This window comes from Haliotis asinina, chromosome 1 (assembly GCF_037392515.1).
Source record: "Haliotis asinina isolate JCU_RB_2024 chromosome 1, JCU_Hal_asi_v2, whole genome shotgun sequence".
In the NCBI taxonomy this organism is placed as follows: domain Eukaryota; kingdom Metazoa; phylum Mollusca; class Gastropoda; order Lepetellida; family Haliotidae; genus Haliotis; species Haliotis asinina.
This window is the reverse complement of record NC_090280.1, coordinates 23,833,390-23,849,844: the sequence shown is the minus strand read 5'-3', so window position 1 is coordinate 23,849,844 and position 16,455 is coordinate 23,833,390. Positions and strand designations below refer to the sequence as shown.

Here is a 16,455-nt window from a genome sequence, read left to right as displayed (position 1 = left end):
GTTTTATCTGTAAACGCGATTATCTGCGATGGTTGGAATAGCTATAAAATGCGGATGATAGTCACAAACCCAGAGGCGGTGGCTCTAGTAAATTGTATCTATTGTATTACGTTGCGAATACTATGTTGTTTTGTAACTGTGTACAATGTAGATTGTATGAACGCCCTCTGGTTTGATGTGTAGAGTATTTAACAATGACAATAGGTTGTATACTTTTGAATGTGTGCCGTGTTTAATGTAGCAAGTATATGTTGCTATTGAATTAGCATGTAAAATCATCCCGTGACCGTTGTGCATTAAACTCCTCGTTTGTTTTACTCAGGTGTTGTATTGTGTGTGAGTTGGTATAGTCATACCTCTTGTCAAGAGAGCCAATTCCCCGAACTTGCGATTTTTTAGGATCATCGACCATCACACACTTTGCAAATCAAATGTTTATTACCAAGGATTTTCCTCCAATATTTAAGAGTATCTATAGTTTAAGTTCATAGAAACTTGTACAATAATATAAAGCTAATTTCTTTCCAATCAGTAAGACTGCTACCGAGGTAAATGTAGGATTGACTAGTTCCATTTTTTTCTGTGTGGGTCATTAGACTGAGTTTCTTTCTGAAAACACCAAGGCCCTCCTTCTTCCAGTGTGAGGGGACTGCCAATGCATGTGATATCAAGAGATCTGACAACAAAAAATAGGAACTCTCAGTTAAAATAGAAAAGTAATTTATTCACGATGGCGTATTAATCAATAACAGAGAGGTGTAGTAGACAACCAGTACAAAGTTCCCACTATTGGATGTGCCAAATGGATTTGTTTCAGAGCAAGAGGTTCAAAGAGATGTTAGTGGAGTTATTCAGGGTGGTTTATCAGTACAATAAGCTATGGTAGCTTTCGACTGCATGTATGTTATTACATAACATTAAAGAAAATTTAATAATCGTTGAGATTGCAAGAGCTCCAGATCCAATCCATTTCCGACAATAATGAGCATTATATTAAGATAAGCGATGTTTTATTTACAATCGAACCAATTTCAGGATGAAAAATTACAGGATTACGTTTTTCAAGGCTACCTGTTCTAATTTATTCTGTCCGATATCAATAAACCCGAGCAAGACTGGTTTACTTCTCGGCTTCGTCCTCACGGAGCTTGACATGTTGCTCTACATCCTGTACACGGTCGTCGGCACAGTCCTGCGCCTCCTGTACTTGGTCCTCGACACGGTCCTCTGTCCCTTGTACACGATCCTCGACACGGCCCTCTGCTTCCTGAACTTGATCCGGCACCTGGTCCTCTGCTTCCTGAACTTGATCCGGCACCTGGTCCTCTGCCTCTCTCTCATTACTGAGAGGAGGCCAGCGTTTTATCACCACGGCTGAAGTGATAGTCCAAACTCCTGCAATGACCAGGGGTACGCCAGCACGATACATGGCAGCATTTACTCGGGTGGCTGAAATACTTGCTGAAATATTAAATACAACAGAATGCTTAAGTAACAGAGATCATAGTTGATATTGTTGTGTTGATGTAAAACACTTTCTTCGTTCACGATCATTTCATCCCTTTATTGCAATGTCAATCTCTGGACTTTTGATAAATATACCCTTCAAAAAAAGAAGCGCATAAGTGATTTTGAGAATATTTTACTGGGCAAGAACAAAGCAAAGATACTATTTATTTCCAACACGTCTTCTCCCGCGACAGTAAAACAAAGCAAAACGTGACAATTTAAACTTCTTCCTATCTTTTCGGAGCGTTTGAAATATTCCCCAAAACGTGACCAAGAAAACACGCGAAGCAAAAACCAGAGCAAGTAATCGAATATGCATGCGGTATTGATTCTGTCAATTGTTTTTTCATGGAAAAGAGCAAGTCATCATGTCACGACTGAGTACCACCTATGGAAACATCGCCATTGGCTGATTTGAATCTGAGGGAGACGTAGTTTGTAGTTGCCCAGCATTTCAACGTTCATCCGAGCACCATATCTCGCCTTTGGGATCGTTTCCGGAAGACAAATGCCACCAGAAGAGAGGCTGCCCTGGGACCGCCACATCCCCATTGCTCACATCGTTGTGCCACAGTCGTTGAGGCTGCACCCCTTATTTGAGATGAATTTCCGACCAGACTGTCAGGAATCGATTGCGTTATGTACCGATTCGCCCATGAAGGCCAGTTGTCTCCCCTGTTTCGAGAGACATCCATAAGTGCAGTCGTTTGCGGTGATATCGTATAGAGACCGGAACTGGAACCTTAGAAACTTCAGACAAGTCTGGATCAGTGATGAATCGCGATTTCTTCGTCACCAGCAAGGTGGAACACAGCGTTTTGTGCATAATTTCAATCGCCAGGTTAACTGATTCAGTGTCATAGTGTGGTGCGCAATACTCATCACACAAAGATCTACTTAAATGCTGGTGCAGGGGAATTTAACAGCAAAAAGCGGCTATCAACAAAGTCCCTGTCCTGTTTCCGTTTATGAACCCACACATACACAGAGGAAGGTCAGATCTAGTCCCGATGGAACACCCATGGGATGAACTCGGTGGACATGTACGCCAACGTCAAAACACGCCTCATACACTTCTACAACCGGCAATCGCATTGCAGAAAAAAGCGTAGAAGAATTCCAAAAGAGCGACATCGTCGACTTATCCGGGCAGTAAATACTGACTTTGATGCCCTCTTGTGGACTCAAATTAAAACAAAAACACAGCTGATGTGTTGGCGAAAGCTTTGTCTTTCAACGTGTGAATATTCACCTCTTGCCATTGAAATTCAATGAAATAATTGCTTTGGAGTAACGCAATAAATTCTTCAAAATGGCGTTTCTTTTTCTCTTTTTGAAGAGTGTAGTTGATATGATTGATGTTAATGACATTGAAAAGTAACATTATAAAGTTTTATAACATTGTTTTGGACCAAAGACATTCTCACCTGCATCATGGTGAAGGAGTATGTTCCGAAATGATATATAAAACAGATGTTGTGCAATTTGTGTATTATTACTTTAACCTTCATCTGATTTTAAGATTGCGTCTATATACTTGCTGATGAATACATTATATCAGTTTGGAATTTCACATGGTGAACAGCATATGTATACTGACAATTTCACTCTCATCACAAGATCGTTTGATGCATTTACTTTAAGATATCGATTATTTACAGACCGCCGCCATAAAGCTTCAATATTGCAGAGTGCGGCGTAAAACTAAACTCACTCACTGACTCACTTTCACTCACATTTCAAGATATCTTGGAATGAATTAATGAATGGTAGCTGATAATTACATATCTGCAATATATTCACATCATGAAAATTAATGAAAATTATGAAAATACATGCTGTTAACTCACATCATATACAAACCAAACAGTCATTCATTCTTTTATCTGACAATTAAATGACAATGTCAATTAATAACTGATATTATTATATTTTTATATATATCTTGCTATGATTCCGTCTGTGGAGCATGTGAGCAATGTTTCCTGTCAAGGTGATCCTGTCAGTTTTAAATATATACCTTACAATATAATTCATGGTATTTGTTGGTGATGGACCCATCTTGCCCATGTCATTGTGCCACTGTTTCCAGTCTAACATTTTTACCAAATGAAACTGAAGTAGCACAGCTCTACCTACCCCGAATGGAGCCGCCGATAAGTCGTCCCACACAATCAAGGCAAACCAGCAATGGGAGAGCCAAATTCAGGTTTCTTCTGCCTGCAGTGTTGACCAAGGCTACTGGCAGCATGACCTGAGAGAACGCTGGAGAATGAACACAAATGTGACAACCTTGAAATCTTACGAAGCCATACAGATGACATGGGTAGACAACTTCTACGGTTCAACAGATGCAATAAAGAAGTAGTCTATCCATAAATAATTGTTCTTCTTCACCAAACCTGCGTCTAAATGCCACTCAAAGAACTTATATAATCAGGATCGCAGGTACGGGTGCTACTCTACACGGCCAATTAATTCTCCTTCACTCTGAACGGTTATTGCTTCTAGGTACATGTATTCTTTTGCCTTGATAATGATGATAATAATAACAATAATGTTTCGCTACTCAGGACCAGTCACTTCCCATTTGCAATTTCATAAATGTGATTCTTAAAGAAAATATTAACATGAAATGTCGATTGTGTAATGAATTAACATAGACTGCCCAACACCTTGTCAGTGGATGTCCTTCCTTATCTTAAAAGACATAACAGCATGGCTCGCTGCTTTTACAACCGTTTCCACCATGCCTATGACTTTGACCCCAAGGTCCATCCTATTTTTCAGAGCAAATGAATTCATTCATATCATTGAATTTTCTGACCCTTTTGGCAGCAACGTGACTGGCAAAGTTCAGAAAATAACATCCTATATATGCGGATCTCGCCTTTGAAATGTCTCGCTTGCATCCAGAGTACACCGTCGTCAAGCTCCCCATTGTTTTCAGTGTCCTTGGTTGATACCTCCTTGACGCAAATGAGGTGCGCGCCCGGGTTCTCCACCGGTAGCACAGCCCTTCTGACATTCTGAGTAATGAGTAGTGCTGGGGAGTCAACATATTCTCGGGAAAGTTCTTGGTGAGTTCGACTCGTCAGCGTTTCCTGGCAGAAGTGGTGGGTTATGAGGAGACACTTGAAATGCTTCTTGGATATAGTGGTCAGGCATCACAAAGGTGGACAGAAGTTGTTTTATTGGGAAACGATCGGAGTGAGCATTCTTGAGAGTAAAAGGAGATCAGGTCCTTTAGATATGATGGATAGCGTTCAATGAAAAGACAATCATCGGGGAGGGAGAGTGGAGACAGAGACATTTGCAACGCCCACAAGCGCATTCTCCAGACGCTTGTGCACCGTTGCCACAGTCACGAACAGGCGACTTACAACAACTACAGGGTTAAGACGACTATTCCTTAAAACTAAAGTATACAGTGTGAGTGGAGGAAGAGTCATTAGTTTACTCACCGACAACAGATCCAAGCATCAAGGAAGATGTCACTACAGCTGCACGACTGTCAAGCACATCCTGGTGGACCATGGCAACAAGACCTAGAGCTACAACCGACATCCCCATCGAGAAAAGAAATGACTCTTTCAGCTTCTTCTTTTGGAAGATCCAGGTTATAACCAGGACACTCAACACAAGAAGCTGGCTCACGAAGATAAAGACAGTGTAATCGAACATGATGATTTCTGCCTGAAGAATTGACAACCCTGTAAAACAGAAATATAGTCATGACTATTTTTATCATATATAACTTAATTAAGCTCTTCCTCTTTGGGTATATTTATTTTCGTTAACCCTTGGTATTTGTTACCCTGATTACAATCATCCAGATGTGTGTCAAGAGTAAAGATCCAGACCAGGAATCATGTTACTAAGTCAAAGACGAACAGGTAGTGATAGAAAAGAAGCGTGGTTCTGTGCATGAGTTTGGTGTGCCTCCGAGCTCTTCCTTACCGAAAACCCTGAATCATGTTTAGGGATGCATTTGAAAACCTACCCACAGGTGTAACAAGTCCGATCGAGATGAGGAAATAAAACGATGGGTGTTTGAACAGCATGGGCACATTCGCCTGTGCCTGTGGGGTCTTCTGAAGACAACAGCCAGCGATCAGTCCCATCACACCAGATATCTCAAACAGTCTCCGGTCGATGTAACAGTCATATCTTTTGAGTCCGAAGATGCTGCCAATGTTCCCAAGGGTGAAGCCTGCATGGCTGACAATAAAGGCAAGGGTTTGGCGAGTGCAGAGATGGTCACCGATAGCCACAACACCTAGAGTCTGGAGATGACCCACAGCAAGTCCTGACAAAGATTTTGCAAGATCGTAATCAAGGTCAAGTAATATGAGACACTTTGTGTGTTGCCGATCACTTGAAACAGCTGTCAAAATCACTGCAAAAATGACTTGGTTTCCAGAAACCTGGAAACCATCCGTAATGTGGGTAATTGCGGAATCCAGTTGGTTTCCATTCTCTGAAACTCACTAACTGAGTTTCCAACTAGATTCCATTTTGGAAATGTGATTTTGGCATTTCTGTAAATGGAAACCAAAATGAAACTAAGTTCGGGGGTTTCTTGTTGGTTTCCGTACCTGGAATTTGCAACTCTCAGATCTCACTAAATGGAAACCAACATAAAAGTAGAAAATGTAGTTTCATGTTGGTTTCCATTGCGCTGTTTTGAACTAACTAACATAAAATGTGTAATTGTTTACCATCCTGACATCCAGTTGGTGTCCATTCAGTATCCATCTGAATGCGCCTGGGGAAGTAATAGTAGATTCGGTTCTTTGCTTAGAACAAGACAACAAAAGTAAATTGTTGACGCATCATTCTGTGGATATCACAATATTAAATGTGGCTTCAAACTGATGATACAAGAACAAACTATACACTTTTTTCCTTCACATTCTTGTTTATTCGTAATGTAATGAAGCATCATATTCCAACTACCATGCACACAAACTTCACAATAACCGCACTAAACATGAAAATGGTGCTAGGCACACTTAGTTCCGTTTCTCTAGATTGGGATGAATGGGGCAAGTCCAGGTTTTGGTTGTCTGCTTTGTCAAATTGAGGATCAGACGCTTTCTTTATCTGAAAAGAAATAATAAAACAGTGATATCTATATACAAGAATAAAAGGTGAGTTGACTCTGCATAGAAACATTGCTCAAACTTTTATTATATATTAATTATAACTTATTGGATCATCGAGTTGTGTACGGGCTTGTATTCCTTTCAGTAAATATATTGTATAAAAATAAATAAAATTAAAGCCACTTTAGCAATAGTTCAGATATATATTAATAATTAAAAGGTAAATGATGCAATATATATTAAAAAAACAGGCTATAGACTGCCAACTCCTGGGAATGTGAAAGAGTATAAGCATTTAGGAAGATTAGTATAAGTCATTAAAACAATTGTCAGTTCGGTACTTACATGATGACATTTATGCAGAATATACGTGAATTATACAATAAACTGAGGCAGCGCGGTAAAGTTTAGCGTTAAAAGCATTTATAATTGGCATACTTTGACACTGAGTTTAAATACTTGACAACTAATCAGTGTGTCGGGGTTCGTGTGTCGGCTTCACTGGGGCAGTCCCCACTTAACAGGCTCCTATTATCAAAATTAGCTAGCTGTAAAAACAATAGAACTTACCTGAGTCAGGTGTTGACAGACAAACCCGGAAGTTATGAACCGGTAATCCATGGGCACGCGAACTCGTGACATTTTATGAAAGCAACAGTTTTATGTACTGAAGTGGTCGTTTTCAGTCTTTGTCTTAAAATCACATCCAGATTGGGTCAGAGAAGGATTTCGTGCCTGCCAATCGAAAAAGGATCAGGTATTTCTTATTACCCACAATGCCCCTACGCACAGTTGCCGCCATTTTGTCACTTGATCCCAAGTTGTTTTGAGACGACTATTTTGAAAGCAGTTCTCACCCGGTATGTCCAGCAACGACGACAAGGAAGTCAACACAGTGCAGTATTCCTACGTTTGCCCGTGTTATCTGATTCAAGAGACTGGCAATGACATTTACAATAGAAGCTTTTGAGATTCGGATACGTGAAAAATTGAGAAGAGCAGCAGTCGTCGATCGCCGCGGGAGAAAAGGAACATTCCACGATCTGGTCAGGTACAGTGTTATTTTCTTGAAATAAGCAATAGCACATGTTATTCGTAATGTTTAACGTAAATAAGTAAATACTACAATACATATGAAATTTTAGACTTGTTGGACCTCGGTAAACAAATGCGTGTCGAATTCTTAGCAAGAGAGATGTATGGCTTCCTTCACTCAGCACTCGGTTAATTCAAGAACTCAATTTTACTGTGATTTGGATCAGCTCACACACGATTAAAATGGTTCAATGTGTTAATGAATTATCTTTGCAAGAAAAAAATAAACCACAAATATCTCTGGTATATTATTGCTAATGTGCTTGTTACGACTCAAAATAACTTCAAACGTATTTATGAATACGAATATTTATTTAAGAAATCCTTTTCATATTGCTTTTGATATTTGCACGTTTGAAAACAATGTAGTCGGGAATAGTGTGTCATTTTGCATTTTTAGGTTAGGCATTCTCTGACCAGATTTGGTGCATTGTTTGAGGGAAATTTCAAAATTGAAATTTCACAATGTTTTCAAACTAATATTGAAGAGTTTTATATTATTGATTTATGATTTAATTTAGATTTGCCATCTGATGTAAGTAGTGTTATGCTTATCATATCAAGATTTAACGAACTCTGAATGAAGAAATGTGGATTGTGTTAGTCCCACAGAAAAGGTTATGAAGAGTATATAAAGAACATATGGGTATACAATGATGGATTGCCAACCCAAAATAGTATATGAATTTGCTGACCTGGATTCTTTTCATCTAGCATATTCTACACTTTGCAAATTGATATTTATTCTTTTTATTCGACACTTTATTGTTTTCAAGAGTGCAATATGACAAGTTCCTGACTTTTTTTTAATCGATGCATTTCTACGTTTCCAGCATAAAGGAGGGCAGTGTTGGAAAAACTGACGACGGAAGTCTGGACCAACTCATTTTGACATACAAAAGGTATGTATAACCTGAACCGTCCAGTACACAATGCAGATACAACATAACCAAATAATGTAAATTCTAGGAATCAGTAAAAACGCATGGCGCATGTCACTATTCTTGTAACCTCCAACTGGAAACATGTTTCACTTATAGTTATGCATCATGCACATGTCTCCTTTCAGAAGCTTTTTGATGGGTTTGGATGAACAAGATGGATCACTTATGAAGGTGTGGGGAAAACAGAGGCATAAAGCTTGCATGCAAAGAACGGCAAAAAGTTCAGAGTAAGTAAACGTATTCTAGTCATTTGACATCTTGCAGAGATTAAAAATTTTAAGGAAACCTTTAAAATATCAAGTTAATTTGGATTCTTTCTATGTACATTCAAGGAATTTCAAAATGAACACTGTTTAAAATGTGCAATTTATCCTTTGAAAAATACAGCTTAAAAAGTTTTAAATATTATGCAGCACATTATGCTGCAGCGTATGCTTGTGACCCCATATTCATAGCTTGTCTGCCTGAATGACTCTACATTATTGGTAAAGAAAACATGTCTTTTCACAATAACGGATAAATCGTAGTTCTATACTCATAATGTGCATTGTAAGTAACATTCAGAAAATAAATTATGGCTTTCAAAGGCGAATTTCTTCATGTCTCTGCACTCTATCATATATCAATAAGATGTTCTGCAATTGAAACTTTTGATGTCAAATGCTCAGTTTATACTTTTTGATCTCTTCGCTTATCGGACATGGGGGTTCAGTGTATTTCACCTCAAGCAATGTTTGACAGTTTTCTTTTCTCTAGCCATGGATATCGTAGAGACGAATGTTTGTTTGTACTGATAGTTTGTTTTCTAAATTTCAGAGGCTGGAAAGCAGGAAGGCTGTGAAACGATTGACTGGCCGGAGAAGAAGCACACAGTTCTTCCTCTCTTGGGGAAAGAGCTAACATTTTTCAAACTAGGAATATTCCGAATATTATTTGTTTACAAACATATTGTTGAATATAAATAAACTTTTAATGAATTTGTGTTTTATTCTGTTGTTTGTCATCCTGAAGCCTTTTACCATTATGCAATTGTATAAAATACCTGATTTGCTACATGTGAGATATGAAACAACATCTTTTCCGGAGGACCCGGTAAAGGGCCCACACGAGCAAGTTTCAGTTCATGGAAACTAGGTATTAAACTAGGTTGGAAACTACAACACGGAAACCAGGTTGAAACCTGCAATAAACTCCTACATGGAAACCAGGTTGAAACCTGCAATAAACTCATACATGGAAACCAGGTTGAAACCTGCAATAAACTCATACATGGAAACCAGGTTGAAACCTGCAATAAACTCATACATGGAAACCAGGTTGAAACCTACAGTAAACTCATACATGGAAACCAGGTTGAAACCTGCAATAAACTCATACATGGAAACCAGGTTGAAACCTACAATAAACTAATACATGGAAACCAGGTTGAAACCTACAATAAACTCGTACATGGAAACCAACTGGATCCCGCTTGGAGGAGTGGGTAATGAAACGAACTGGAAACCATCCTGAAATGGTGCAGTTTCAGTTGCATGGAAACCACAATGAAACTATAGGAAACTCCCTGGAAACCAACTGGAAATGTTGGTTTCCATGACGTTTCTTCTCGGTTTCAGTGTTCCGGAAACCAGCTTATTTTTGCTGTGAATGGCCGACAATTTTTGATTGTTTGACAAAACTTCCAAGTGATTGCACAAGGTATGACAAATTACAGCGTAACGTGTAAGGTGTATACTCATTCCTTAAATTGGCCCTAAACGAACGTTCAAAGAAAAATGACCCGGAGCTTAAGTCTCCTGAGGTGTGTCTAAAACAGAAGCTCTTAATATTGTGACAGACCTCCCATGATGAAAGACAGGATATCGGCTGTGGTTGTCACTGATGATGAGAGAGAGGAACAGATAAGCAGAACACTTCCGGCTCGAGACACCTTTCGAAAGCCAAATCTGATTATGAGCGGCGCACAGGAAGCAGCTGAAATACATAACAAAAGTGAAACTATTGATGACTGAGTGCAACTGTGACAACATGTAGCGTCTATGTAGACATAATACGCATGTTAGCCGTTAACAGCTACTCTGGCGTGAACAAGGTGAAACAAAATGAACAACCGACATGTTTTACATTGGTGACCATGGTGAAGAGATAAACATGAGACGTATTACATTGGTGACCATGGTAAACAGGTGAACAAGAGACAGGTATTTCATTGGTGACCATGGTAAACACGTGCACAAGAGACTGGTATTTCATTGGTGACCATGGTAAACGGTTGAACAAGAGACAGGTATTACATTGGTGACTATGGTAAACAGGTGAACAAGAGACAGGTATTACACTGGTGACTATGGTAAACAGGTGAACAAGAGACATGTATTACATTGGTGACCATGGTAAACAGGTGCACAAGAGACAGGTATTTCATTGGTGACCATGGTAAACGGTTGAACAAGAGACAGGTATTACATTGGTGACCATGGTAAACGGGTGAACAAGAGACAGGTATTACATTGGTGACTATGGTTAAGGTGGATGAAACACTGAATGTACCTGCTAGTGCAGAAAACACAATAAATGTGATTCCTACTTCAGCGGACATCTCTCCATCTTCAAAGGATATTTTTCCTGGCAAGACCATGGCATGGAACATTAAAGACGTGTAGAACCCAGCTATGATATTCAGTGTCAAACTGGCAAATATTGGTACGAGAAAAAGTGTAGCCTTCTTACACTTAGATGTCAGCTGAAAGAAACGAAGAGATAGTGTCAATCTCTGTATTAGATCAGTGATGCCATTCGCCTTTGTTACACTCTATCAATACCTTAGTAACTTGTTCAATAGTTACGATGTCTTTCGTTGGATTTGAGTTTACTACCAACGCATAAGTCATCTTCTATTGTTTACTATGTTTTGTTTATACACAATACTCAAACACCTCGTTTACTGAATAAAATCCTCAAACTACACGTTTATCTTCTAACTGAACCAAAAACGTCACAGGAGGGCTAATCCTAAAAGAAACACCGTAAAATTTGTACACCAGACAATTTCCCGTCTTACCGTAAGTGGCTCGTTTATTGCTTGAATGTAATGGTAGTGTGGAGTAGTCCCAGTGATTGGAGAATATTTTATTTAAAAAACACACCTTTGACAGTAATGACTTAGACCAAACGTTGGTTCAGTCACTTTGGTTAAATAACTCCTCATACATGATGAAAGACTGGTATCCATTATGTTGGAGATATTTGTAATGAAAATGGTCTTCTTAGCTATGATCAGCTAAAACAGAGGTACAAAGTAAATTAAACCGTCTTAGATTATCATTATTGGTTAAAGGTCACATGCAACGTAAAACACAACTTTGCAGATTCTGGTACCTTTAGGTATGCACTTACCGAAACAAATCATAAAAAATGCCAATTCAACCTATAAAGTTGGAAAAAACGCGATGAAAAAAAAGCCCGCGAAATCGGAGTTCAAACGTTTCACTAAATTCCCCCCAGCGCTAGGGGAAAACTGGTTTCAACAGCTGTGCATAACGCATGCGCAGTGAATAGGTTCGCGGAGCTTGAAACAGTATGCATGCCCAGCGTCTGTGGTCGTGAGCAGTAGTCTAATCTTGGTTGTGTACACAAACAAGTAAATAATCTACTCGTTACGTAAATCAACTTGTTGTTTGTAGTAAGCAGTTTCTGTCACAGAGAAAGCTGAGTGTCTGGTTTATTCACACCCATATGTCTGTCTGCCTGTCTGCTAAAGACAACATGCAATACACAGCTTCAATCATTGACCACGTGCAATTTGAACTTAACGCCTATCAGACTATACGACATAAAGAAAATAAGTTGATTTATGACTCGTGCACCCGAGTCCCGTGTCTGCCACATTATGTAATTAGGCACGTGTGATACATACGACATGTTTTTATGTCTGTGGGTTGCAAACAAACTACACTCATTTTTTTCGGATGACTGAATCTGACGGAAACTGGTGCAAACTCTTGTCACTTTCAAGTCCTGCTTTGTACTTTGACGGATGACAGATTCCAGTCACGCAGTAGGTTACTATCTCTACTGACATGATTTTTTATTGGATCGAGCGCAAATTCAGAGGACATGTATTTTCCAAACCCAGCATCTCTATATACATTCTTCATGGATAACGACTTCTTTTAGTGTATATGATTTTGTTTGACAACAGTCTATGAATCCATACTGAAACGACGCATCAAATACACTAAAAGAAGTTGTTATCCATAAAGAATCTTACTTTCTTGTGACTGGCTATACTTCTAAAATGCCCACCAAACAGATCATCTGTCTGTACACACAATGAACCCCCAGCATATCAGCAAATGAAACAGCCAATCAGAAGCCGTCGTTACACTTGTGTGCACATCCACGCGCTATCACTGGGTTCGGTCTCCCGAGCGATTCGTTTCGGGGTAAGTAAGCCCAAGTACAAAATATTGCACTTTTGAATCGCGATTGTACGCTTAGAATTTTGATTATTTGTTTATTTAAAAGCATCAATGTATATTATATGTCATGAATAAGTGATAAGTGTGTTTTAATTATGTTTGATTTTTTGGTTGCATGTGACCTTTAAATAACATTCCAGTACACCTGAGACTTTTAGGTAACAGAACCCTCTCAGAAAACATTAGTAGTGTATATGATCTGAAATGTTACAGGTTCAAGGGTATGTTATCATAAATTGATGGAGAACAACAATACCCCTAAGGTACTAGATTATAGGAATACTGTCTGTAAGATAATTTGGAGAGATGTATTCAAATACTAAAGGAAATGTACACGTATTGTAAAGTGTGTTCCAATACAGATTTATTTACAGAATAATTTATACAAAGAAAACTACTGAAGATGAAATTAGTGGATACTGATACATGTTTATTCTGACAACGCTTTGAAGGCCATCCTGAAGGCAAATGGACGAGGTACCAGCAACCAGACTATGCAAAGCCCCCGACGCTGCATATACCAACTAAACTGCAATTGTGGCAGTAGCTACATTTGAGAAACGTCACGCCCATTTGATATACGTCTCAAGGAACGCAAAACATTATTTGAAAAGGCCGACAACAGATCTGCCCTCTTACAGTTTATCAAAAACAACCCCACCCATTCCACTGACTGGCAACAGACTAGCTATAGCATCCTGGCTACCAACGTTCACGATTGGCGCAAACGAAAACTACTAGAAGCCATCATCATCAGGAGAGCGACTCAGCTTGTCGTAAGAGGCAACTAACGGGATCGGGTGGTCAGCCTCGCTGACTTGGTTGACACATGTCATCGGTTCCCAATTACGCAGATCGATGCTCATGTTGTTGATCACTGGATTGTCTGATCCAGACTCGATTATTTACAGACCGCCGCCATATAGCTGGAATATTGCTGAGTGCGGCGTAAAACTAAAACTCACTCACTCACTCATCAGGAGATAAACCCAAGAAATTAACAGAGATCATGGTGTGTATCGCCCCAGTGCCTGGAACACCACAAAACCCACCCCTGGTGTCATTTAATCAGTTGTATCTCACTCTGTTGTGTTTACATCTTCCCATCATCATTGTTTATATAACGTCAATTTCATCTACCTTATTACACATGCACACCTCAGGCTTCCTGTAAATCTAATTATCTGTACATCACTCTGTTCTGTTTACTGGCTTCACTTCATCCCTGGTATCACTGCATTTGATCTGTCCTCTGTGATATGTTTGTATATACATGTACTTATATTCTTCCTGTAAATACTGGTATATATAATATGTCTTGTACTCATGTATCTATCACTTGATGAAGGGGCAAGAAATAGAACCGAAACGTCGTGTTAGACAATAAAAAGAAGTTGTCATCAGTATACTCGTCTTATTATATTCAGCAACTTCTAAATGCCTCTCAAGAATCCCAATACAGTGATGACACAGACAAATGAAAACCAATGCCATTAAAACGTTGCCCAATTCAAGGTTGTGACAACGGAGGCAACCATCTTGCTCCGATCCAGTACAAACATCTAAACTCTAAAAAGCCCTAATTATGAGATACTATATAGCGATATTAAATCCTAATTAGAAGATACTATGAACTGATTAGGAGATAGTAGATAAAAAATTCAGGCTGTGGCACTGGGACGTTTCCGTAGCACTCTTATAATATAATATCAATTGATATTTCCAATCTCTTCGAATGTATTGGCTTCACGTAAACTGATTTCTTTAATCACATATATAAATCCTTCTAGGTATCTATATGGATATACATGCATATCTATACACTTCAGAGATGTGATATATATTGCCTTGACATATGTAATGTATCTGAGCATTGAAATGGAATTGTAAAAAAGTCAGTCATGTTATTCAGCCTTTGTTACACACTATCAACACCTTATGGATCTGTTCAATAGTTAAGATGTCTTTGGTCCGATTTGAGTCAACTACCAATGCATAGGTCATCTTATATTGTTTACTGGGTTGTGCTTACACACAATATTCAAACACCTCTTTTAATGAATAAAACCCTGAAAATGTACGTTTATCTTCAATTGGATCGAAATCCTTAAAGAAACTTGTACATTATGAACAGTAAATTTCCCATCTTACCGTAAGTGGCTCGTTTATTGCTTGAATGTAATCATAGTGTGGAGTTGTCCCACCAATGTCTTCATAGTCGTTGGCTTCCGGCTGACTTTCTTCATGGACTTGATGGTCAGAGGGTGGGCTGGAGTCGTCAATGTAGTGGTATTCAAGAGATCCAAGAATATCGTTGTCTGGGTCGTTATGACTGCTTGTAGCAGGTTTGCGCTCGTCAATGGATTCGTACCCATCATGCCTGCTTTCGTCCAAGTTCTCCTGTCCTTCATGAATATGGATCATTTCACCACAGGATTCAGCTGACATTGTAGGTCATGTCAAGCTAAGATAGGTTATTGGCAACAAGATATAATGTAACAGATCTCACTTAAATTTAATGACCTACAAATGAAGTCGTAGCGATGTGTTGTTTGGCGGAGGTTTCAGTTCAATTGTACGTCTGCGTTGCGCATATTGTACCCGGATGCGACCTTTGTAGTCAGCAATAGACAAAGTATACAGAGGGAATGAGTTTAAGGGACGAAAACAAGTTCGTACACTGACACAAGCTCCTAAATATAATTAAGTAATTGTTATAATAAATACAAAGCATATTTACAAGACAGGTTGTTGTATGAAAACACCATCAATCACATCAGTTTAAAGCATGTGGTAATAGCAAACTATTTTTATTACGAACCCAAACTGGTATTCCTATAACTTCGTTATAACCGAACTTTACTGTATTTTCATTCCGAAGAATTCCTTGAAATGAGGGGGAAATAATTGAAATAACTGAAGAGTCGCCACTCTGATCAAAGCTTTATTACTGTTCTATTTATTGCAGTTTTGTGTGTAAACTAGTTTTCGTGATTATTTGAATAAATGACTACATATCCTACCAGGAATAAGATATCATGGACTGTTGGTTTCGGTTTTGGTGGTGGTGGATACTTTGCATGACGAGGAAGGTTGCTGAAAGTTATTTACGTATATTTAACACAGTGTCAAGTTCAGTAGCTGCAGTAAAGAAACAGGTGGCCCGTCAAGAGCCGGTTTTCAGTAACACATCCTCGCTGACTTGGTTAACACGTGTCATCGTGTTCCATTTTGGAGGATTTGATGCCTGACAGGACTCAACCCAACAAAAGCACTAGAATCTGTACTTTACTAAGAAAGTGTAATCCCAAATGTAAC

The 16,455-nt window shown here is 38.9% G+C and overlaps 1 protein-coding gene across 1 annotated transcript; it reads right to left on the bottom strand.

The window, feature by feature from the left end:
* Positions 1 to 703: 703 nt before the first annotated feature.
* Positions 704 to 15,727, bottom strand: LOC137277959 (uncharacterized). Its single transcript, XM_067809981.1, has 7 exons — positions 15,289 to 15,727; positions 11,207 to 11,399; positions 10,496 to 10,630; positions 5,513 to 5,818; positions 4,974 to 5,222; positions 3,649 to 3,774; positions 704 to 1,461 (listed from the first exon to the last, which is right to left on the bottom strand). The coding sequence occupies exons 1-7, from the start codon at positions 15,583 to 15,585 to the stop codon at positions 1,121 to 1,123; spliced, it is 1,647 nt and encodes a 548-aa protein (XP_067666082.1). The 5' UTR covers positions 15,586 to 15,727; the 3' UTR covers positions 704 to 1,120.
* Positions 15,728 to 16,455: the final 728 nt, after the last annotated feature.

Coding starts and splice junctions, on each gene's coding strand:
- LOC137277959 (XM_067809981.1), bottom strand. CDS start 15,585: ATGTCAGCTGAATCCTGTGGTGAAATGATCCATATTCATGAAGGACAG. Junction 5,223..5,512: donor CGGACTTGTTACACCTGTGG/GTAGGTTTTCAA, acceptor TCTGTTTTACAG/GGTTGTCAATTCTTCAGGCA. Junction 1,462..3,648: donor TATCGGCGGCTCCATTCGGG/GTAGGTAGAGCT, acceptor TTAATATTTCAG/CAAGTATTTCAGCCACCCGA.